This window comes from Mycetomoellerius zeteki, unplaced genomic scaffold (genome assembly GCF_001594055.1).
Source record: "Mycetomoellerius zeteki isolate Tzet28-1 unplaced genomic scaffold, Tzet1.0 scaffold61, whole genome shotgun sequence".
Classification (NCBI taxonomy): Eukaryota; Metazoa; Arthropoda; class Insecta; order Hymenoptera; family Formicidae; genus Mycetomoellerius; species Mycetomoellerius zeteki.
In genome coordinates this window covers 1,254,533-1,278,029 of record NW_017257621.1, presented here as the reverse complement: position 1 = coordinate 1,278,029, position 23,497 = coordinate 1,254,533, and the positions used below count along the sequence as shown (strand labels likewise).

At 35.5% G+C, this 23,497-nt stretch overlaps 2 protein-coding genes across 3 annotated transcripts; one reads left to right on the top strand and one right to left on the bottom strand.

The window, feature by feature from the left end:
* Setd3 (SET domain containing 3) lies at positions 1-21,812 on the top strand. 2 transcript variants are annotated; one of them, XM_018456881.1, is made up of 8 exons: positions 1-67; positions 280-480; positions 874-1,365; positions 1,590-1,713; positions 20,584-20,698; positions 20,761-20,913; positions 21,168-21,491; positions 21,594-21,719. In XM_018456881.1, the coding sequence occupies exons 2-8, from the start codon at positions 357-359 to the stop codon at positions 21,717-21,719; spliced, it is 1,458 nt and encodes a 485-aa protein (XP_018312383.1). In that variant the 5' UTR covers positions 1-67; positions 280-356. The 2 variants fall into 2 exon arrangements, with proteins under 2 accessions (XP_018312383.1, XP_018312384.1); XM_018456882.1 differs by lacking the exon at positions 1-67 and having other exon boundaries at positions 357-480; positions 21,594-21,812.
* On the bottom strand, positions 2,434-12,430 carry LOC108728367 (uncharacterized). Its single transcript, XM_018456879.1, has 2 exons — positions 11,874-12,430; positions 2,434-5,516 (listed from the first exon to the last, which is right to left on the bottom strand). Exons 1-2 carry the CDS (start codon positions 12,000-12,002, stop codon positions 2,475-2,477), a joined length of 3,171 nt encoding a protein of 1,056 aa, XP_018312381.1. The 5' UTR covers positions 12,003-12,430; the 3' UTR covers positions 2,434-2,474.
* Positions 21,813-23,497: the final 1,685 nt, after the last annotated feature.

Genomic DNA, 23,497 nt, shown 5'->3' with positions numbered 1-23,497 from the left:
AGTGTCCCGGCTGTGTAATTCGGTCGGAACGCAAATGATCGAGGGCGATGAGTGATCCAGCCGGGAAGTAACCGCGAAAGTAGGTGACCCTTGGCAGAAATTGGAAAATCAATAAAGTGTGCGGCGCGGTCAGCGGTGAACCGCGGCACGCGGGGATCGTGCTGTTTGGAGGTTATGTCGCGCATATATTACGACACTGACACCCGCGTCGCACGCAGGCCGCCCATACGTGCTATTTTCGTTGCGGCGAAAACTGTTTATTCTCGCTGGTCGTCGTAGGCGCCGCGCGTTACGCACTTATAATGCATCTGAATGCGAAGAGAAGCTACGAGAGCGCCGTGAGATAGTAGACAAAAATGGGCAGGAAGAAGACTCATGCATCATCGAGGGGTAAACAACAGGGTCCATCACCGCAACAGAGACATATATCCGCGGCGAAAAGGAATGAGCTCAATGTCCTGTGCGAGAAACTCTTTCATCGTGAGTACTCCCACACTTCGAGTTCTTTCTCGACATCCTTCACCACGTTTGACAAAAAGCCTTGTTTCTCAATCATGTAAAAGATTTCATATCCTTCTAACTATGACGTTTAGTAATAAATGAATGAACAAGTGATGTTTTCCAGCAAGAACCATAGTGTAACACAGTGATCACTTCATCTTTGTTTAACGTGTTATGCTGTATCATTTATGTCTCTTGTTGGAAAGCACCCATAGAATGCCTAAAATTAGAGAAGAGATAGAATGAATATGTTTCAAGGATTTTATGTATATACATATATTTTGATATCATATGCTCCACTATTGGAATCTATTCTGCTGTTATATATTGTTGAGTTATTTGTTTTTACATGCTATTTTGCTGTGTTTACAGTGAGTAGCAATCCAGCGTATGTGACGCAATCATGGAACAACTACTTGGATATATCAGAAGTTCTGCTGAAGGTTAAACGTCTGGAGGAGATGAAGACGGAATCATCTCAGCGATCCCAGGGGATTGGACAATTCATAAATTGGCTGACGGAGAATGGGGCGCAAGTGGATGGCTTGAGTATCGCCGAGTTTCCAGGATATGATCTGGGACTGAAGGCGCAGACCGACTTTGCTGAGAACCAATTGATCCTCGAAATACCTAGAGGGCTCATCTTCAGCACGTATACCGCAGCATCAGAATTGACTATTCTACAAAATGATCCACTGGTGCAGCATATGCCGCAAGTGGCTTTGGCCATAGCGCTTCTCATAGAGAGACACAAGGAGAACTCCAAGTGGAAGTCTTACTTAGATATGCTTCCAAGCAGTTATAATACAGTTTTATACATGAAGACTAATGACATGATTGAGCTGAAAGGCAGTCCTACATTAGGTACATAAAAAATTATTTTTACAAATCTTATTTTACACTGTTTTATCCAAAAGGTGAATTTATATAAGTCCATGCATTGTATGTTTGATAATACAAAAGATAATTTTAATCTCATATTAATAGTAACTAAATTTATATTTTAGTTTTTGTGTAGCATAGTTTGTATTGCAATTTTTATAGCTTTTAATTTTCATATTAGATTTATTCTTTATTTCTTTACTCAGAGGCTGCATTGAAACAATGTCGAAACATCGCGAGGCAGTATTCTTACTTTAACAAAGTATTTCAAAATACCAACAACGCTGTTTCAGCGATACTTAGAGACGTTTTTACTTACGAAAGATATTGGTGAGTAATTAGAATAAAATATATAATAATAATATTTAATTCTTTTTAAATAAGGGTAGGTAATCACAAATCAATTGAATGTAATTTATAATTTTATATATAAAATTAACTTTTACAACACATATATTTATATATAAACCTATAAATAAATACATCTTAGTTTCTATACGTAGAAGTTTAGCAAAATAATTTAACAATTTTATGATAATGACGGCCATTTATTGTATTTTAAAAATCCTATTTAAAAAATAATTTTATTGTATATTTTAATTGCAACTTTTTTGTATTGGTTGTATTTTAATTACAACTTTTTTGTATTAATCATAATTTAAAAAAGCATATAGATTTATATACATTTAGGGAACTGATTTACTTTCTTCTCGGTAAAATAACGCGACGAGTAACTTAACAATCGATGTAGCTCTTGCTAAGAATTCAATCAGCCTTCGGGATGTAACTCGTCCCTGATAAGTATGCAAAAATACTGGCAATTTTCTATTAGATTGGCGCAAAAAGTTTACACGTGTTTCTATTATAATCTTTTGTTTTAAATAACGGATGTTTTGAAAATAAGATTGAAACATTTTTGTGAAAAAATAATATTAAAATCCTTCTAATAATTTCCTTCAAAGTAAAGATTATTATGAAAATAGTACGATTAAAAATTATAACACTTTATTTTATTTAATAAAAAAAATTGAGATATATACGAATCTTCTACGCCAAACTAATAGGCTAATCGTGCAATTGTCGGTGACGAGTTACTTAGCGTAATCGGGTATCGTCTCCCAACTATCGTTTGCGTCTAATGAATCATTATCCATATCGCTCTTGCTATCAAAGTCCTCCACAGACTCTTGTGTCTCCGTTCTTTCGGGCCTCTTGGTCGTCGACGTGGCAACGACGTTCACCATCACGGCACTCAAACTGCTGGAATTCGACAGCTTTCTCGCCGCCATAACCGGGCCTTGAAAGACTGCACGAGAGAACGTGTTTCTGTATGTGTACTTCTGCTTTTGCCGAATCCGGCATACGATGAAGATCGCCATGAACACGACGATCGTCACGCCCAGTATCGCACCGCTCGCTATTATGCTTGGCTTCACCTTCGACAAGGTCTTCTTTTCTTCTCCGCCGTTCGTGCTGCTCAATGTTTCGCCATACACTGTTTTTATATCAATAGTGTTCGGTTCTTCTCTCACAATCTCTTCGACGTATCCAGCATGGAATTCACTGGAGTTATTCGATCGAAGTGTTTTCTCTGTCTCATCAATCACCACTACACTCGCATTATTGTTGTCTACCGCAAGCTTCACTTTTGATTCGTGTTCATTGTTATTGATTTCAGTCTCGAAGTTATCAATTTCAGACTGCCGTTGCACATCCTTTGCGAAAGGCAGAGAATCGAACGTTGTCAGTAAATCGACAATCTGCACCGTTCGACGGGAATTCTCCAGTTCATCAGCATTTAGCGTATCATTTCCTGGGTACGTCATTTCCCTTGACACGTTTCTGTCACGTTCGACGAGATCCAACAACCTTGACATCGACATATTCTCTACGTCTTTGTCGAAGAACGGATCGTGTAAGTAGCTCATGATGTCTTTGAATCGATTCATCGTCTCTTCCATCTCTTGCTTCGCGTCTCCTCTTTCTGAGCTATCATCTTCGCCGAAATGTTCGTTAGAGTTGCTTGTAGGCGAGAGTGATATGATAATTTCTCCGTTGTTTGTATTAGAGGTTTCCAGAGTTTGATGATTTTTAGGCTTGGACATCCTCAGTCTCGATACTTCCGTCAAGTGGACCTTGCTAGAGCCCCTTTGACGTAAAGCTATCAACTCCTCCACGCTCATATTCCTCGATTTGAGAAGACGTTCCAGTCGCTTGCCGGCCGAGCCGGACGCAAACAGCTCGAAGATTTCCGCTCGCGCCTCCGGTTCGATCTCGGAGACGACCTCCTCGTAGCGTTTGGTATCCCGATGATTTTCCAACGTGCGATCGCGAGCTCTCTCTCCCGGCAATCGAGTCACCTGATGATAATCAGCTGAGTGATTCTTGTCACGAAGCTCTTTTCTATCATCAGCCTGATTCGCTGTTTGTTTCTTCTCAACCTGACTCACAACAGCAATTTTACTCGAGTGATCTTTACTTTGTTTCCCGTTGTCTTCCGGGTTCGAAGCGTCACTCTGATACTCGGCTTCGATAAATGTGTTGTAATCCTCAGCGGTGGGCACGCCGATAGGAAATGATTGACCGTTATCACGAATCATTTTTCTCTCATTATTATTGTTGATGTCGTCCTGATCGTTCTCACGATCTTCCACTCGCTTGGTCCGCTCCGTGGGATTGAGAATCTGTTCGATGCTCAAAGTGGACTCGGTATCGCGAGGCGCTTGCTGCGAGATGATCCTCTCGCTCGGCGGACCCGAATTTTTCCCTTTCTTGAAATCCGTGAAGTCCGAGAATTCCATGATCTCGTCCTCGTCGAGGCTTTCAAGCTTCGTCGCGTGGTCGCTCATCGCTTCCGCGTTGCCTTCGTCGTTCAGAAAATACTCCGCGGAGTTTACCGCGATTGGTGGCAACGTTGACGTGGTAATCACTGTCGAGAGCGTTAAGGGAGTCGTCGGAGCTCTTAACCAGGAGGCATCGTGCGCGGATCGCGTCATCTTCTCAGCGTCTTCCGATTCTTTAACACTATTTGTGTTGTTTGTGGAAATCTCGAGTCTCTTCGAGACTTCATCCGTGACGTTCTTCATCTGGGAGCTATCCGAAATCGTATCTGAGGTTGTAATTTTTATTGTGATATTTTCAAACATGAACGGTTGCGTAGACACCCAGGGTGGTGTCACCGTCGCAGCGAGCTTCATCAGCGAATCGGACATCACCCTTGACATTTCCTCGATATATTCATCGGATTCATCGGTGATCCTCGATTTCAGAGCGTTGATCACGTCAGTTTTTCCCTTTAGGAGATCGTTCAGGGTCAGATTTCTGCGCTGAAGTATTTCCGATAGACTCAAGCCCTCCTCCTGTTGCATCTTCAGAAGCGACTTCAGCTCGAGCGCGTTCTTTCGCTCTTTCTCTGATTCCGTCGAAAGATTCTCGTTGCCCTTAGGTAAATATCGAGGAAAACTTTTCGATTCCTCGTTCCCGTTGTTAGAGGATGCCTCGTTCGCCAGGGCGAACTCATAATTCTGCGGTGGTCGTCTCTTCCTCGGGCGAGGTCTTAGGTACTCCTCGTCGCTGAATTCATGTTCGTACTCATTGGGACGAGCTTGGAAAGCTTCGCGATATCTCCAGGTAACTTCCCGGTCGTTCAACGAACTATCAACGATGTTACGACCGCGTTTTTCATCGTTGCTTACTGCACTATCGATCGTTTCCTCGTAGAACGTTGGACTCTGTGAATTCTTCAATGGACGACGTCTCTTGCGCGGATAATTTTCATCGGGATTCTCGTAGTTCCGACTTTGATAGGAGGCTTCATGGTCATAGTCGTTCGGAGGTGGTAATCGTCTGCCCCCTCGAGGACGATCCGGTTGATCGATCGCGTAATGATACTTGAACGGTCGGCGACTCGTCGCCAGTAAAGCCTCCTGTTCAACATCCTCGACCTCGTCCCTCGTGTAAGACCGGTAATGAGAAAACGGTAGCAGAGGCACGGAGTCGCCGTCACGCCACTTTGGCTCGAGAGCTTCGCCGTTGCTTCTCCATTTGCCTGCAGGAGGCTCACTCGATCGCTCAAGATTTTCCGCGGAACTTTGCAACACTTCTGCGTCGTTCAACTGTCCCCGCAGCTCCGTCTGAAAGAATAAAAGATTTCTTAAAAATCAAATCTTATAATAAATAAATATTTAATAAATTTCAACTAAATACGTGGATTTTTAAATCAATATTTTGTGCAAAGTTATGCGAAACATAGTCGAGAAAATATTTTAATATTTCACGGAAAGAACAAAAAATTCATTTTATTGGATTGTCAAAATAATTATGTACGCTTAAGTGATTACTAGAATGTTAAAATTTTTTGCAACGTTTCTCATATCATGCTTAAATTCTCACATATCTATTTTAACAATTATTGAAATTATGTTCAGAACTGTATCTACCTAAATTTTTAGATACTTCAACAAAATTGTTCTTTCCATGTTGAAACTTTTTTATGATATATATAATTAGTTGATATTCATGATATCATGTAATTATTTAGATTAGCTAGAGTTATAATTATAATATATATATTTTAGGTCACGGTATCTTCATTTTACAAGATTATTAATTTTTTTTTCTTTATTTCAGTAATTTTAAGTAATTTTATTTCGCAGCGAATATTGTTTCCTATATCGGAACAAGTTTCCTGATAATATTTCCTGTTCAATAATATTTAATGATCACGTTCAAGAAAGCAATTCGTTTTTTCATGAATGTTATGAGAACAAATTATCTGCGATATTTACCACTTATTGAAATTGCTCGCAGGGATAAAATTAAACTTCGGCAAATTGCAATTCGTCTTAAGTCACGCAGGAAATCATTGTTAAACGAGGCATACAATTGTGAGCAACGGTAAATGCCAACGACCATAACGATAGAAAGTATTGAGGTGTTTGTAACTCTTTATAAATACAATCACGAAATGTTTACATAAATAGAGAACTGATCTTCCACTAGAAAGATTACATTTTTCAATAAATCATACGCTCACAGTTTGTGCACTAAAATTTAGAATGGAGTTTACTCAGACATCAGAAGAAAAGTCAACTTTCATGATTTATTTATATCTTTGTCAAAAAGACGTTTTAAAAGTTTCTATATTAAAAGGACATTTGTTTCGGGAAACTTTTTACATTGACACACTATTAAATTCATAATGTCAAATTGTACCTAATTTGAGTTATTTTTAACCATTTCTGTAGGTCATTACTGTTCCTACTCAATATGTCGTTAACTTTACTAAAAGAAATGGAATTAAACAATTTAATTCAAATAAATGTATTAAATTTCACTCAAATTTAGTTTGTTATTTGAGTGCATACGTTAATATAAATATTGTTTACTTTGAAACTAACCACAGAAATGAATTGATTTGGACGGAATGACATTTGGACACACATGAAAATTAAAAATAACAAAATGTTATTTCAAGAAAAGAAAATGTTAATTAACTCGAAAGATTGGGTTACCATTGCTCTTTTGATTGCTCTAACAGTGCAGTATGCCACGGAAGTACGCGTCGCGAGCACTGGATCTTGCATATATCTCTCGATTATTCGTCAAGATCTTCTTCATGCTGAAAGGAGGAGGATTCGGCGATTTCTCGCTTTTACTTTCGCAAGCCGGACGCTCGCGCGTGAGAATGTGTGAAATAGAGAGCCGCGTGCGATTCTTTGCTCGCGAAGATACTTTTCCGTTCTCGTTTCGCATGGCAGAGACAATCTTCTAGTCAAATTAATTCACTATTGAAATTGTTGTAAAATAATTTGGATTATTATTTCAGGGTTGCCACAAGTCAGGGAAATCAGGGAAGTCATGGAAAAGTTAGGGATTTAGCAAAATTTTCTGAAAAAATAAAGTGGCTGTAAAGAAGTTTAAAATATGCTTATATCACAGCCATGCAATTTTAGTTACGCGCCCTCATGTGCTCTCACGGCTTGCGCTACCACTTGATAACGCGTGGTGGGGGGAAGAGTAGTTTTTATAATAGCAGATTGAGATTTTAATAAACAGGATTTAGTTTTAATAAAAAAGAAACTGTATTTATTGATTTATGTTCCTTATATTCTCCTCTCTTTCTCTTGCTGCTGTTTATCGATAATAAATAGCAGCAAAGAGAAAGAGAGGAAGAGGAAAAGAATCGTGTTCATACATAAAAGGAAAAGAAAAAATATTACTAACTTAACAATTAAATGCAGTTTTAGCAACATTAATAGTAATTTACACTGTTATGTTAAATTGCTCTATCAACAAAATATTTAACGATTTTCAAATTAGCATAAAAATACAAAAACAGTTTCAAAATATGTGTTATTGAAAGTCAGGGAAAATCAGAAAATTTTGTTGGAAATCAGAGAAATGTCGGAATTTTGGGACAAAAAATTTGTGGCAACCCTGTATTTGCTTATAATGATAAAATAATTTACTAGAACAAAAATTTTAATAAATCGTAATTTACACATTTTGTACCCTCTTACATAAATTTTTTGAAGAACAATTTTACTGAAGTATCTAAAAATTTAGCCAGATAGTTAACCAAAATAATTACGTAGGAAACTCAAGTATGATGAGTAATACTGTAAAAATTTCTGACATTTTAGTAATCAGTTTGAGCATCTTGCATAATTATTTTGATGATTCAACAAAATTATTTTGAGATCTGTATTTAACTGAATTTTTAGATACTTCAACAAAATCAGCTCTATATAGCTAGCAGGATCAAATCAGCAGAATCGGAATTTTTAGTAGGTACTCATTTTATACTAAATTGTACCACTAATGATAATTTTGTACCTTGTGCCATTTCGAAAAAATCATGGCGCTGCTAGTTTAATATTTAAGCTGGCAGAACCATAAAAAAAGCAATACAAGAGTAAAAATTAACACAACTGAATTTGTACTAATTTTTACCATTGAAAGTAAGTTAATATAATATTTTACATGTTTTTTCCTTAAAATGATTTTATTAGTATATACTTACAATGTATGAGATATTCCACGTCAAATCGGGCATCTTCGAAACATCATTTTATTTTTTTTAATTTGCTAATATATTCTACAAATAAAAATATGAGACACGTGTTTCGTGAAAAAAATGTGAGATTTTTTTGTGAAGTTATTGACGCTTATAAGTTGCAGAAATTCATAAAAAACGTCGCTCATGCGAACATTCAAATTATTATATTGTCGAAACCATTAGTCATACAAAAAAAAATGCAAAATTTTCCGAAATCAAAAGATCTTCTGATTTTAAAGATCTTAAATTGTTTTATGGTTGAGTTATTTTTAATTTATTATATTGTTCTATGAATGGGTTATTTTTAATTTATCATTTTCCATTTATAAATAAATCATTTTCCATTTGTTTACAATTTTTTGAACATTTTTCATCATCAACTCATCAATTTAAAAAATTTGTAAAAATATCATATTTCCATTTCAATTATGAAGTAACTCTGAAAATTTCGATAGATTCGATTTGATTCTGCTGATTTGTAGTCCTGCTAGCTTTATAGAGCTAACAAAACCATCTTTTCTGTGTACATTTAATTGACTTATATTTAATACTTATAATTATACTAAAGATTTAATAAATAATTTATATTTTTATTACACTTATACATTTAATTCTCTTATATTTAATACTTATATTAGAGATCTAATAAATAATTTATTTTTTTATTACACCTACATATTTAATACATTTATATTTAATACTTAGAATTGTATTAGAGATCTAATAAATTAAGATCATTTTGCTCAATGACATCTTTGTTATGTTCCGTTACGTTGCTAAAATGCATCGGGCGAAAACCGATTGAACATAAGCGAGTCATTGTAGCATTTCATAAGCGGGCGTTAGCTCAATCGGCTCATTAGAGTTATATTAAAGCATTTCGTAACTTTATTAATACAAAGTTCCGTGCTTTCACGGATGATTTTCACTTCGCTTTCTCGCCGCAAAAAAAAAAAGATCGCACGCGCGCGTTTCCCATTTTCCACGGTCCATTCTTGGTATATTCGCGAACCACGTGGGAAATTATCCGCGATTACTCTCCTGTGAGTAACGGAAATCGCGGGAGAGTAATTTAATACGGCTTGTCGCATTTCGCTTCGAGTTGACGCTCAAAAAGGCTACGTTTCGGATTTTCGAATTTGTCACCAATTTTTTTTAGCGCTGGCATTCCAGCGTTGTATCGCATAAATCTATCTTTTTATTGTCCAACAGTATGAGTTGTGATATTTATAATTGTACGTTTTCTCCTATTCTTTCCGAGAGAAGAACTTGCCCTGAAGCGCTTTTTACTTATACTACTAAACGGATATTTTTTCCGTTTCTTTTTGTTTCTCTTGAAGGCCAGACTGACATCAGATTTCATTCCTCGCCTTCGGCCCCGAGATCAGGGATACGGCGAAATACACGACAAAACGCTCATAAAGTCTCGAACTTTCCGCGCGGTACCAGCTTTCTCTTTCTCTTACGGTTCACGCGCGAGTTTTCTCGTCGCAGCGCATCGATCTCGCGATCATCAGGCGCATCGACGAAAAATTCCGGGAGGAAAAGCGCTCCGACAGAAAATTGATCTCGGAGCCGATCTCGCAGAATACAAGTTAGGAGAGATACAGATAGATGTACAAGGCTGCTCGGAAATCGCTCACTTTCCCTGAAGTTATAAACGATAGAAGAATGAGGCCCGTTTCAATGTTGAGGTGTCGGTAGTTTTCGTGCTCACTGGGGATCGGAAACTAGTTTCAGCGGTTTACGCTTCAGTAAATCTTATTTATCAAGAATTTAATATTTAAAATGAAAAATATATGACATAAAAATGAAAAAATTCGTTTTATATTCGTTAATTCATATTGTTGATAGAAATCAAATAAAAATGGAATAATTCAGGAAGAAAGAGAACTCTCACTATACATATTATATATAAAACTCAAATGGGCTCGCGAAAAGTAATTAATTATATTAATTGTAAAATTTTATAGTTTTCTTTTTGCACTCTATTATCGCGTGTTGTCTCACATTATATGTATATGATCTATTGGATCATTGCATAATTTTTGTTCCTTTTTTTATTGAAATTCAAATGATTTGTGAAACACAGTCAATTTGTCAACATTGAATGACTGGGCAATCTGTCACTCAAAAAAGAAGTGTTTAATTTTAAAATATTAAAATGTTTTATTTTTGTCTCCGTTTATTTGTAAACATTTAAAGATGTTTTAGTTTTAAACATTTTCAATCAAAACAAAACACTATGTGTTTGAATTTAAAACACTATGGCTGGCTTGTTCTATCTTTTAAATAAAACTTCAACTCACTCTCTTATTCTCTTATACTCTTACTCTTCTATTTTTTATTTATCCAATTAGTAAGTAAATTATCACATAGTTTATCCGAAGATGAAGCAACCGGTCGTATGTGTTTTAAATTCAAACACATAGTGTTTTATTTATTGAGTCTTTTTACGAAAAAAAACGTTCTCAACATTTTGCGCTTAACTTGAATCACTCAGTTTAACGATGTCTAATGAACGCAATTATGGCGGAACTTGGTCGAACCTGTCACCCACGAACGTCACGATTATTTCGCAATCGCGACATATGTGCATATGCTTACTTATTTCTGCCCGACTTAGAAACATTCAGTGGCACCGCATGACGAATATCAGTAGAAATGTCACAACCTACCAGTTTTTACGAATAATCACGACTTGTTAAAAACGTCAGAGATACGACTTTCGGCTCTTAGACCAGATAAAACGGTTATTCACCTCTTCGCATCTAAAATGTTACTCCAGAAAGTTACTTCGCGCTAAAATTGATATGAAATCCTCAAAAAAGGAAAATCAACGTTTCTTCCTATTATAATAAAAGTTATCTCGGAAGTTTGAAAATTATAAACTTTTATTTTATAATTAAAAAGACTTTCATTTTATAATTAATTTGCACATACAATATATATTGTTAAATCCATAGAGTCAAATTTAACTTAATGTGAGTCGCCACTGCTCCTACTCAATCATATCGTTATTTTAAATTAAAACAATGGTTATATTTGATACTATATAGCGTCAAATTGACACGATGTAATGTCAAATTTAATTATCGTTTTAGTAAAAAATAACGATATATTTAATAGGAGCAGTGGCGACTCATATTAAGTTAAATTTGACAGTACAAATTTAACAGTGTGTATATGACAAGTTTAATTTATTTTAAAATCAGCTTTTTTGATTAATTTTTCAAAAAATTAAATTCTCCATTCAAATTTTTGAAAAATCGGTCTTTTAATTGATTTTTCAACGATTTCTCTATTTAAATCCTCGATTTACATTTATCGGAGGATTTCTACACACGTGACATCTCGCTTGCTCGAAGGAATGCCACACTTTCGTTGCAAATTCATCGAAGCAAGAACGACGTTTCTCGTGCATGGTTACCTGATGCTCATAGCCGCCGCTTCGTCCCGCAATTTCCGGCTTCCTCGCGGGATTGCCGTGGACCAGAACGTTGCGCGAGATGTCACACGCGAATGCGATGAACGCGAGCACGGGTAACACCTTCCACATAGTTACAAGGCGATCAGGAACCTCAATGCCTGGTCCTCGCGACACCGTGATCCCTTTTCGCCGATACACTTTATCTCGTTACTCTTCGCGAAGAAATGCACGTAAATCACCGCGGCACACAGAGTAATAAAGATTACGTTCTTCCGGTTACACCAGCTTAAGATCCCTTCAAAAACCATACAGACGAACGTGCACTATCCCGTGCACTCAATCCCCAATCGAATCGATCCCAGTCGAATCAATATAGAGATTTGCGAAGTCACACAAAAATAGTCGGGAACGATCTTATGATTAACTCTCTTCGTAATTATCTTCACGATGCACTAAGACAATAATTAGTTCGTTGGGTTGTCAATTTGTACCAATGTTTCTAATCCATTGTGTAACACTTGTATTTGCCAAAAATATTTGTTTATGAAACACTCCGAATTCTGGAAATCGTCTCGCAATTTTTCTCTTTGCACCTCTCTGTCCACCTTCTCGCGTTAATTTTCCTTTTATTCCTGTATCAGGGGAGTCTCTTGATCACCGCGCAGAAAACTCGTGATCTACGAACGTGTTCTCCATTTTCGATCTCGTGAAAGAGAACCACTCGTGTGTCTCGCTCGTGCGACTGGGTATAAAACTTTTCGCGAGCTCAGACCGCTCGTCTGCGTTCTCGGCAAATCGCCCCTGCGAACTGACGTCGCTTTTCTCCGCGCGCACTCCTAAGTAAGCCGGTGAAACTCGAGAGGAGTAAAAGAGTCTTCCGCCGCGAGTCTCCTCTACTGCTGGCTACTCGCGATCACCCGCTCTCGACGGGATCTTCCCCGGAGCCGAACCGCAGCTTGGCGAGATGAATCCCGGTAATCACTACACGCGGACCGCGAACGATTCGATCGGCTAACATCCGCGATTGATGAAGAAGCACCAGCCACTCACTATTCTAAATTGGGAAGCGTGTTATTTTGCGTCGAGCGTCGCAAAAAAGGAAAAAATTGATGACGGAGAAAGTCCATTCCATATTGCAGAGAATATATTCAGCAAAATATCAGATGATCGGGCATTAAAATGGAATATTATAAGCATTATTTCGAAGGTTACATTTTTTTTGAATATGCAAACTCGGTACCGAAACACCTGAACATTCAATACGTGTCTTATAGCAATTACGTATCTTATAACAATTGTGTGAAGAGGAAAACGCTATCGTTAAAATTATAACATAAGAATATCCCTTACTTCAAAAGTAATTATTAAAAAGATTCCCGGGAAAGAAGAGATTTTCTTCCAATTTAACAGAAAATTATTGACTAATCAAATATCGGTAAAAAATGTATTCTTGATACGATCAAACTTACATTTGTTATTTTTTGTTTCACAACCCTTAAAAAATTTGTAAGTTGTTGACTATTTTGACAATTTTTTATGAAGTTAACTTCGTTAATTTTTTATGATTGATAGTTTATTTAACTCATTCGTGATAATAACTCGAAAAATCACGTTTTTATCAATTTTGACGTAAGGAAGCGATATCTATACACGATTAAATAATCGTTATATATAAAGGAACGTAATATCGCGTAATGTAGTCATTAAGAATCGATAGGCTGTTAATTTATTTGCTAATATCTTCGTATTATTCATTTTACTTATCGCAATTGACTCTTTCGAATCCGCGACTGCATCCAGAGACCGCATGGAAAAGAAGCAGGAAGTCGTTAAGTACTCGAAGCGAAAACCTTGTTAACGCATATGCCACGTGCGTATATCTGTCACCATGAACCTTCAATTGCAATAAAACTCGCAAGATTTCATGTGACTATTCGCTTACATCTCTGCATACCTGGGCGTGTAGCAATAAACTATATGAACTGCGGGTAATAATTTTACAAGATAATATGCACGCGTTACATTTGTTTTTTAAATTAAATCTCTACATAGAATTTGTAGAAAATATTAAATATAAGCTTGAAATATTTCCTGCGCGAATGGAGAAGCAGGGCAAATCGTGTCGCGTTTTACCGGCGTGTATTTAATGCATGTTGCGGCATTACAAATTACGATCAGCAAATGTGAGCATAAAGTAGAGAAGTGTGTCGATCGTTTGCAACAATAGACTACGCAAACTATCCTTTTACGCGTAATTTACGTAAACAATACTTATAATAGCATGAGATTTCTCCTCCTTTCTCCTTTTTTAAAATGATATATTTTGCCAAATGAAATTTGGAGCGTAATTTATAATAATTTCCTGAGAATTATGATATTATTTTGCTTCTAACAAAGCTTTGAAGCTTTGTTAGATTAATATTCAAGAATAACATATTTAATAATTTGTTATTTTAAATTTGTGAAAGTACAAAGACGAAAAAATACAGTAGACTGAATAATAGAATTAAATATAAATAGAAAGAAAGATGATAAATGTCACCAACACTGAATTCTGCCAATATTAATATTATTCAGTCTACTGTATTTTTTCGTCTTTGTACTTTCACAAATTTAAAATAACAAATTATTAAAGCAATAAACAACTTCTTTCTCATAGTTCTTAGGTTACTGTTACGCGGGAAAAATTTAGTTAGTTAGAATTTAGTTAGCGACCAACAACGAAATCTCTTGTTTCCCGAAAGTTCTCGCGTGAGAATCCGTCATTTCTCGCAAAAAGTTTGTATCAATTATCGTATTACGCAGCTCGTTATAACAGGCGGATAGTTTGCGGTTAAACACGTAACGCGATCGAATAAAATTAATGAGGGTTCCCTCGTGGATGAGAGCGACGATCGCTAATGAACTACGATGAAGCGACGATGTAACGACAATGACGAGGACAAGGATAATGACGATGCGGTTCTTTCGTAATTCGTTGGAGTGCAGATAGACATCAAAGCTGATTCCATTGTTTTAGGTTTGCCTTAGACGATTCATAAGAGATGAATGAGATACAATCTTTGACATAAAATATTATAATTAGTAAATATGCAATAGTTTAATAAATTAATCTTGCATCGGCACTGAAATTTTTACCTTTTATCTGGGTTTTGGAATTTCAGTACAGATTTTTATGTTGTTCTGTATAAAGCTGTATAAAAATCTTAAAGAATTCTTACATTCTTGTGAAAGCTTCAACGAGTTTTTATTATCATAGATTGTATTTTATTTATTTTTTATAAATTTAAAGAAAGTGGAACTAATTATATGGAAAATTGGGTCCTAGTGAAACGAATTACTTTTCAGTTTCTGAGATATTCACCTGGGGCGATTAAAATGCCCCACCCTATATAATGTAGCTTACAACGTAGAGAACAATGGATAATTTTATAGATAATTTTTGAGCCATGGTGTATCAAAGTAAAACTTGTGCTCTCAGCGCACCTTTGATAGCGCAGAAACTATCCTATGCACCTTGTGTCTATATCTTTTGTTCCATGCATTACATTGAGAGAAATGTTTGATCGTTTTAATCAAGTTTTCATTTTTAAATTAAAAAATAAGAAAGTTTTTGTAAATCACATATATTGTACTAAATATTTCTCTCAGTGTATTATAAGTTACATTATATGTGAAAACTAATTCATTTCACTATGACCCAATTTTCTATATAATTAGTGCGGAGTTCTTTATCTATCAGAATTTACAACCAAAAAATCAATTGTGTCTTTAAAATCCAATGTTACCAGTGGATGATTAAGCCTTAAATTTGTACAGGAAAGATGGTGCTTTTCATTTTAAGTGTAAACTTAGGACTTGATGTTTGGGAAATAAGCAACAGTTACAAACTGTTTGATATATGGGCTTCATTAATAGTACATCGGTGATGGATGCACATTCGAGCGCACGTGGGAAGGTCGCACGATGAATCGGAGATCGTGAGATCTTCTCTATTTACGCGAGCACACTTTCTACGCGATAAGCGAGCATGCCGCGGCGAAGGGACTGACCAACCAGTTTCAGACACACTGAAAATAATAGCGATCGCCTTAGTTTACAGTGCGTAATGAAATCCCGTGTTCTCGTGACCCACAAGGATGATAGGTACTTGCCGCACGAACACCGGTAATACTTTCCAATCTAACGTGTCGATGTAAGAAAATATAACACACCGGATGATGCCTATTTTTTTCTCTTTCATTAAGTTATCACTCACTTTGCGTCCATGTCCAAACTCTGCTCTGAATTTTTCATTCAAATTCCGTTGATCATCTAGAGTTTATCTAAAGAAGCTTTTATGAGATACAGGAGGTAAAGAATATTAATTTCTAGATAGAAAACTTCTGTACTTTTTAGTTAGACATCCAGTTTCCAATAATCTAGTTTATATTCCGAAGTTTTTTTTACATTGATACGTAAAGTGAATGCCACTGTGAGCACTATACGTAATCACATATTGAACCTATATTAATTAATGACTACTGCAAAACGCTGTGTTGGTAGTTCAAGATTTCTAACACGGGAATCCTGTCCTGCAATGTTTCTGTCCCGGTTAACTATATTACACATCATTAAAGATTTTGCAGTGTGTATTATGATGAAATATAATATATTCATGCGCTCGTCAATTACTCATTATGAGAACTTAAGTAACCTTTGGACAGTCTTTTCTATGTGCACAGATGTGTATATTAATATTTACAGCAATGATGTAGTTATTATACCTCACTGCACTGGAAAAATACTAAATTTTAATAAATATTTGTTTGAATAGTAAATATATTTACTAAATATAAACATATATAGGTATATTTAATACAAAAAAGCCATTAATTTGATTAATTTTTTTATTGAGTTTAAATATTTATTTATTATAAGTAAACGTTTACTTAGTATATTCAAAGAAATTTGTATCAAGATTTAGTAAATTTTTTTTCTGTATAGTTCATCTATATATAGATTCACTATATAGATATCAACCTTTTAGCAATCAATTTAAATTAATTAACAATACGTCATCACAAGTACAAATATATTCTTATAAAAGATCTTTTACAAGAATTCTATTTATATTTGAAGGGAAAAAACTTTATTTATTTAGTGCAAAAAAGATTAAATCAGCAAACGTCAGAAAAGTTGCGCGTGATATGGATCACATTTATTTTAGCGGTGTGTTATTGTTAATGATACAATTATAGCGTCACGTTGGTGAACGCTGTCGCGCGAACCCCGCAAAAGATACGCGTGATCGCTTTCACAGCATGCAACACGTATGTACGCATACGCGTACATGTAAATGCGGACGCGAAGCGATTGGAAGCGATGTCGAGGAAACTGCGACGGAGCAGGCCTTTCCTTGAGCGAGAACATTGGAGAACGCGCGCTTCGCTACTCTCAACGATATCTCTCGTTTCGTGTATCTCAGCTCGCGAGAGCCAAGGAACTCGTAAAGAATCGCGTTACTTCGCGCACTTTCACACGGACTTTCATGACAAATCTGGTCTTCCTAGTACATCTTGATTAACACCTCATTGGTGTTCGAAACGTTCATCACAGCTCGCGTTTACTGAGAGAAAAATGTACAAAATTTTAATAAATAATTATTTGAATAGTACTAATATAACATTTATTTACGGAAAATAAATATTTGCTAAATAAAAAATATAATAGTTAAGTTGATGATTCTTGTACCAAATAAATGTATGTTTACATTTAGTAAATATTCAACTGGCACTATTCAAACAAATATTTATTAAAATTTGGTATATTTTTCTCTTATTGGTAATAATGGGCGTTTCCCAGCAAGAGACACGAATAAAAGTGTAACACAGTGAATCATTTCATCTTTGTTTAATGATAAACAACATGGATATAATAGAGATTCTCAAGTAAGAGATTGGATATACGTTTGGTTGGTTATATTCTTCATGGCCTGAAATTAATTATGCACAAGATAAAATGAGATATCCACACATCTCATTCTATCTTATGGATCTATCTTATTTTATCTTAAGCAGGTGATAAAGCAGATTCTGAAAAATATGGTGGACCAATCAGAAGTTGTCTAAACGGCGTCTAATTTCTTACTTGAGAATCTCTAGGATATAATGATTCACTGTGTCGTCTATCTCTTGCGGGAAAACACCTAATTTGTGCGTGAGAGTTCTAGAAGCGAAAGCGTTCTGTGTACTGAGAAAAATTTCTGGTTGAAAATGAACGAACCGGATTCTGATCATATCAATTACAATTCTGATTATCTCAATTAGAATTATATTATAGATTCAACGAGAAAATCATAGTTCGTCCATTTTCAAGACCAGAATTCCAATTAATGCAACTGTACTCTTTTTCCAATGTATACAAGTTTTTGCATTGTTATAATTTCGCATAGAAAAATATGGTATAGGTAGAACGAGACTTCATACCAAACTACTACTTTTTATTGCAACACTGAATTATGGAGCGTATCAAAAACGAAATCTCATAGTTTCATCAAATTCTTTTTCGAAAATCATTTTCAGCGCTCGCATTAACGCACGAGCGCGCGTGCTATTGTTGCTTTTAACGCGCGAGTAATCCCGTGCAGTTTCATGTTGCATGTAAGACACGCTTCGTGCGACTCCCAGAAGTTACACGAAATTAAACTCAAATACTACAAATACAGCAAACTGTCAACAGACCGTGAAATTTTATTCTGTTTATCGTGAGGGACGAATCGGCATTGAGACATTGCGGTGAAAATGCCTGATTTTATATTTATTATTACGATGAGAACTTTATTTATTAAAATTTCATTTTTATTATGATTACGACACGATTGTTCTGTCTATTGATTATTCATTTACAATTTTTTCGCGCACCGCGTAATAGATTATACAGTGGTTCGCCAAGTAGTGACGTATCATTTTGCGGTATTGCATAGAGAAACTACTAGCGAACCTGTTCTTTCGAGCCTATCTCTCTATCGAATCTAAATCTTTCGCATTGCAGAGTCGTTGACTTTTTTGCGAATCAATCTCGCTGGCCTCTAATGCTAGATAATCTTTATTTTCAAGATAACGGTCAAAACAAACGGCGTGAAACTGTACAAATTGAATTCCATTCTGCATTGAAGAACTTATTTCCATTTACACCAAGATTTAAAAAAAAATGTGTGAGTCTAATTAAAAAATAAGAATTACCTACATTACGATTTTTGTAACGTATACGTAATTATAAAGTCTTTTATAACACTAGTTTACATGGTATTGTGCAAGATCATATGAATACTATTTTTAAGACAATTCTCGATGCTGTTTCTCAAAGACAGTTTTTCCTGAAATATACATATATAGTGAAATTTTATTCAAATTAAAAAAAAACAAATCGGAAGTATTGAGCATTTGATGTTTATTTTTATATATCTTTAAATCATTTTTACGCATTAGAGCTCAACAATAGTTGCCTGAAAACAATATTTTCATCCCAAAACCTCTGATAATGTTTCTCAATTATCATAAAATCCTGGTGGAAACGCTTTGTTTATCACTTGTTGCATTCAAATTATTTGCATAGAAATCTTATTTTAAAAATGGTATATTCTATTTCTAAAAATTGACATGCTATATATTCGAAAAATTTTACCTAATGGAATTTTTCTGATAACAGATTCGCGTGCGAACTCGGCGTCCCAAAATACGTTAAAAAAGTTGTTTCTTTTTCTTGCATTAAAAAAAATATTCTCATTAAATCAACAAAAGACTGCACACAATAAGAATGACGTTTTTATAATAGTAAACAGAATAGTAGTTGTGATAACCAGAAATTTCGTTCGGTTTCTCCAAAATACCATTCTCGTTCGGTCCTTTTATTGATTTAATCAGAACATTTTTCTCAATGCTCTATTATAATTTTTCGTAGGATAGTTTCAATTGTTATTTTTTAATATGGACTCACACACAAGACAACTTGGAAATGAGCTTTCCGAATTTCTTCCGAATTCAAAATCGTATAAAATGTTGCATTTGATAGCAAGAGTAATTTGTAGGAGTAATCCGTATCCTCGATGGACAATGAACATTCAAGAGTCATTAGCTTGACACGGTTTACTAGAATTAATTTATTCCATACGAGGAAGAGCTCGATCTTGCAACCGGCACAGTGGTTGATGGTGCGCGTATAGACTTTATTATACGCACAGATGATAACATCCCAGTTGAACGAGAGTAACACGCGATCATCTCCCACGTAGAGGATGTGCGACGGCTATGATGAGAAGCGCACGTTTCTCCAGAGAGAGAAAGAGAGAGAAAGAGAGAGAAAGTCCGCTTTGCCGGGCGGATGCGACATAGCTGCGGCAATGAATCCTCTCATATGTTCATTTCCAAAATTCTGGGTCAAGTTCTTGTTTGTCCGAAAAGCAGCTGCTTGCTCGCGACGAGTTAATAATGTTCTTCCTCAATTTCGCCCCGAAGGCGAAAGCGCTTCACGCTTCGGAGATTGACGCGGGTACGTACGCATTCGTCGTAACGGTGACTTTTGATAGCCGACGGATTTCACCTCGAGTCGGAAATCCAAGCAGTTGAATTATTTTTATTAGTGAAAGATCTGGGACTTAGAAACTAAGGAATCTTAGTAGGGACGTGGCTATAATAGAGATGTCGGTAATAACATTGAATGAATTTTTCAGCTGGGCAGTTTCCACGGTGATGACGAGGCAGAACCTGGTTCCAAGTCCCGATGGTTCACGCATGATCCACGCTTTAATCCCGATGTGGGATATGTGCAATCACGAGAACGGAAGGGTAAGTCATGGAGATAATGAGCCCGGCGTGGATGAGCAATGCGTTTTCTGTCATTATTATAGATTACGACGGACTTCAACGCGACTTCGGATCGTTGCGAATGCTACGCGTTGAGGGACTTCAAGAAAGGAGAACAGGTGTTCATAAGTTACGGCTCGAGAACAAACTCCGATTTCTTCGTGCACTCGGGCTTCGTCTGCATGGATAACGAACAAGTATGCACATTTATTTATTAAAAATTTATATATTTATGTAATAAAAACAACATTAGTCTGTTGCTAAAGAGTAATATTGGAATAACAAATTGTGAAGGTAATTGATGTTTAAAAATATTTTTGCCAGCAAGAGAAATCAGCGTCGATTTTATCAAAGAATTTATAGCGAAGAGCGAATTTCACAATGCGAATCTCTACATTACTTACAAAAGTACATTATTTACAAAAGCATATCGCAATATGGTATGTTACAGGATGGCTTTAAACTTCGTCTTGGTATTAGTAAAGCGGATTCTCTTCAGAAAGAACGAATAGAACTGTTGAGCAAACTGGATTTGCCGTCAGTAGGAGAATTTTTACTGAAACCTGGTACGGAGCCGATCTCCGATACGCTATTAGCTTTCTTGCGAGTGTTCAGTATGCGAAAAGCTGAGCTCACACATTGGTTACGCTCGGACAAGGTCTTCGACCTGAAGCATGTGGACTGTGCGTTGGAGACAGTCGTTGAGGAGAATGTCAGAAAATTTTTGCTGACCAGGCTGCAGCTTTTAATCGCTAATTATCCTACAACATTGAAGGTGAAAGTGAAATCTGATGTTGCGCCGTCTGCCTTTACTCTGCCTTCTCTGTCGATCGCACACGATTAATCAACACGAATATTTTTGTTTTTTTTTCCATAGGAGGATCTAGAGTTACTGGAGACCACGTTGCCGCAAATGAAAAAAATGGCAGTTCAATTGAGGGTCACGGAAAAGAGAATTCTTTCGGGTGCACTCGAATACGTAGAGCAATGGATAAAGGCTTAAAACGATCGGCTGTGGTTTGGCGAAGGTGTCGAACACATATATTTACAGTTAAAAGCATCTCGAGAAAAATCAACTTTATTTTTACAATATTTCCGAACGATTTCAAATATAAAAGTAAAATATATAAAGATATATATATATGTATAATATATATAAAAGTGGACGAATTATATGTAATAAAGCGTATATTTATCGTCTGTTAAATATGCAAACTCTTCATTTGGTCGACGTGTGTGCGCGTACTAATTATAAGAAAAAAATGTATTGTAAAATATATTGAGAATTATATGAATGATCGATTATATATGTATGTCTATGTGATATATAATGTAATTGTATAATAATTGTGTGCTCAGCAAATATCTTAATTTTTGTTTTCGTAAAATGAAGATTTTCAATAAGCTTCTTCATATTTGTTCTTTCTAAAATTGCGTATCGAATCAAATATGCCGGTCAATAGAGAGAATGAGAGATCGAATGATTCTAATATATGACTACGAGAATTAATATTCTACTTGCTCTGCTTGATATATAACATTTTAAAAAAAGATATTCATACAAAAGAGAATATTGTTAATGAACATTTATTTTTCAGAACGAATACATAACAGCTAAAGGTCTTGATATGAAACTATAATAGCGTAGGCCTATGACATTAGACTTACATACGCCGTAAAACATTTCCCGACGCACGAGTGAATTTGAACGACCCGCGTAAATACAACCCTGCGAGGTGTTTCCGAGTGTTTATGCATTATAAATCGTGTTTAACTTCGTGATCTCGTTACTGTATAAATCGTTGCAAGACGATAATAGTATCGCGCGTCTCACGCGTTGATTAAATTTTTAGGAAATGCCAGATTTCGCAAAACGAAATTAATTAAAATTAACGAAGCCAATTGTAGCGAGATGCTACGATCAGGCTACAGCAGGACTGATAGCTCGGAATATCGCTTTTTTAAATATATTTCAATATAGAAATAATTAAAAGAATGTTACATAAACATACATCATTTGACAAGTACGTAATATATGCGACGAGATTTTAAACCTATAATGTGATCGAGTATGTATACAAGCTGTAAGAAAATTCATTGCATCTGCGATGCAATTTTTTGAACGAATAATTCGCATAAAGTAAACGCAAAGTGTGATAGCGGAATGTATTTACAAATTTAATTTGTATTGACATGCTCGGAAAATTCAGGAACACAAAGCAGAAAGTAAAAGATTATAGACGAAATTTCGATCTTATAAAAATAAAATATATAATATACATATAATTAATAAAAACGAAAAAGTATATAACGTTAATGTATAACGTTAATAAATTATTTTTAAAATTAAATTTATCATAATTGCATTATGTACATCAAATAATCAATTTAATAAAAAAAAAATTATATTTAAAATCTCAAATGTTTGACAGTAGAACATGGAAAAATTCTTGCAGAATTTTCAGGATTCAAACTTTATTCTCATTTGCGGAACAAATCTATCAATAATAACTACGCATAATATATAAATCTACATACATAGTAATCATAAATTCTACAAAATGTTTCTTCAACATGTTAACAAACACAGTGAATGCAAAGTAAATTTATAAAATCGGTTAAGCACCACAATTGTCACAGCTTCTTCAAAGCTACTTTTGCAAAATGAATCAGGATCACAATTAGAGTTATCAACAATTGTTTGAATGTGTTCCTAAATTTTCTGACGAGCGTATAGAGAATTCAATTACACTACTCCGCATTGATGCACATTAAAAACTG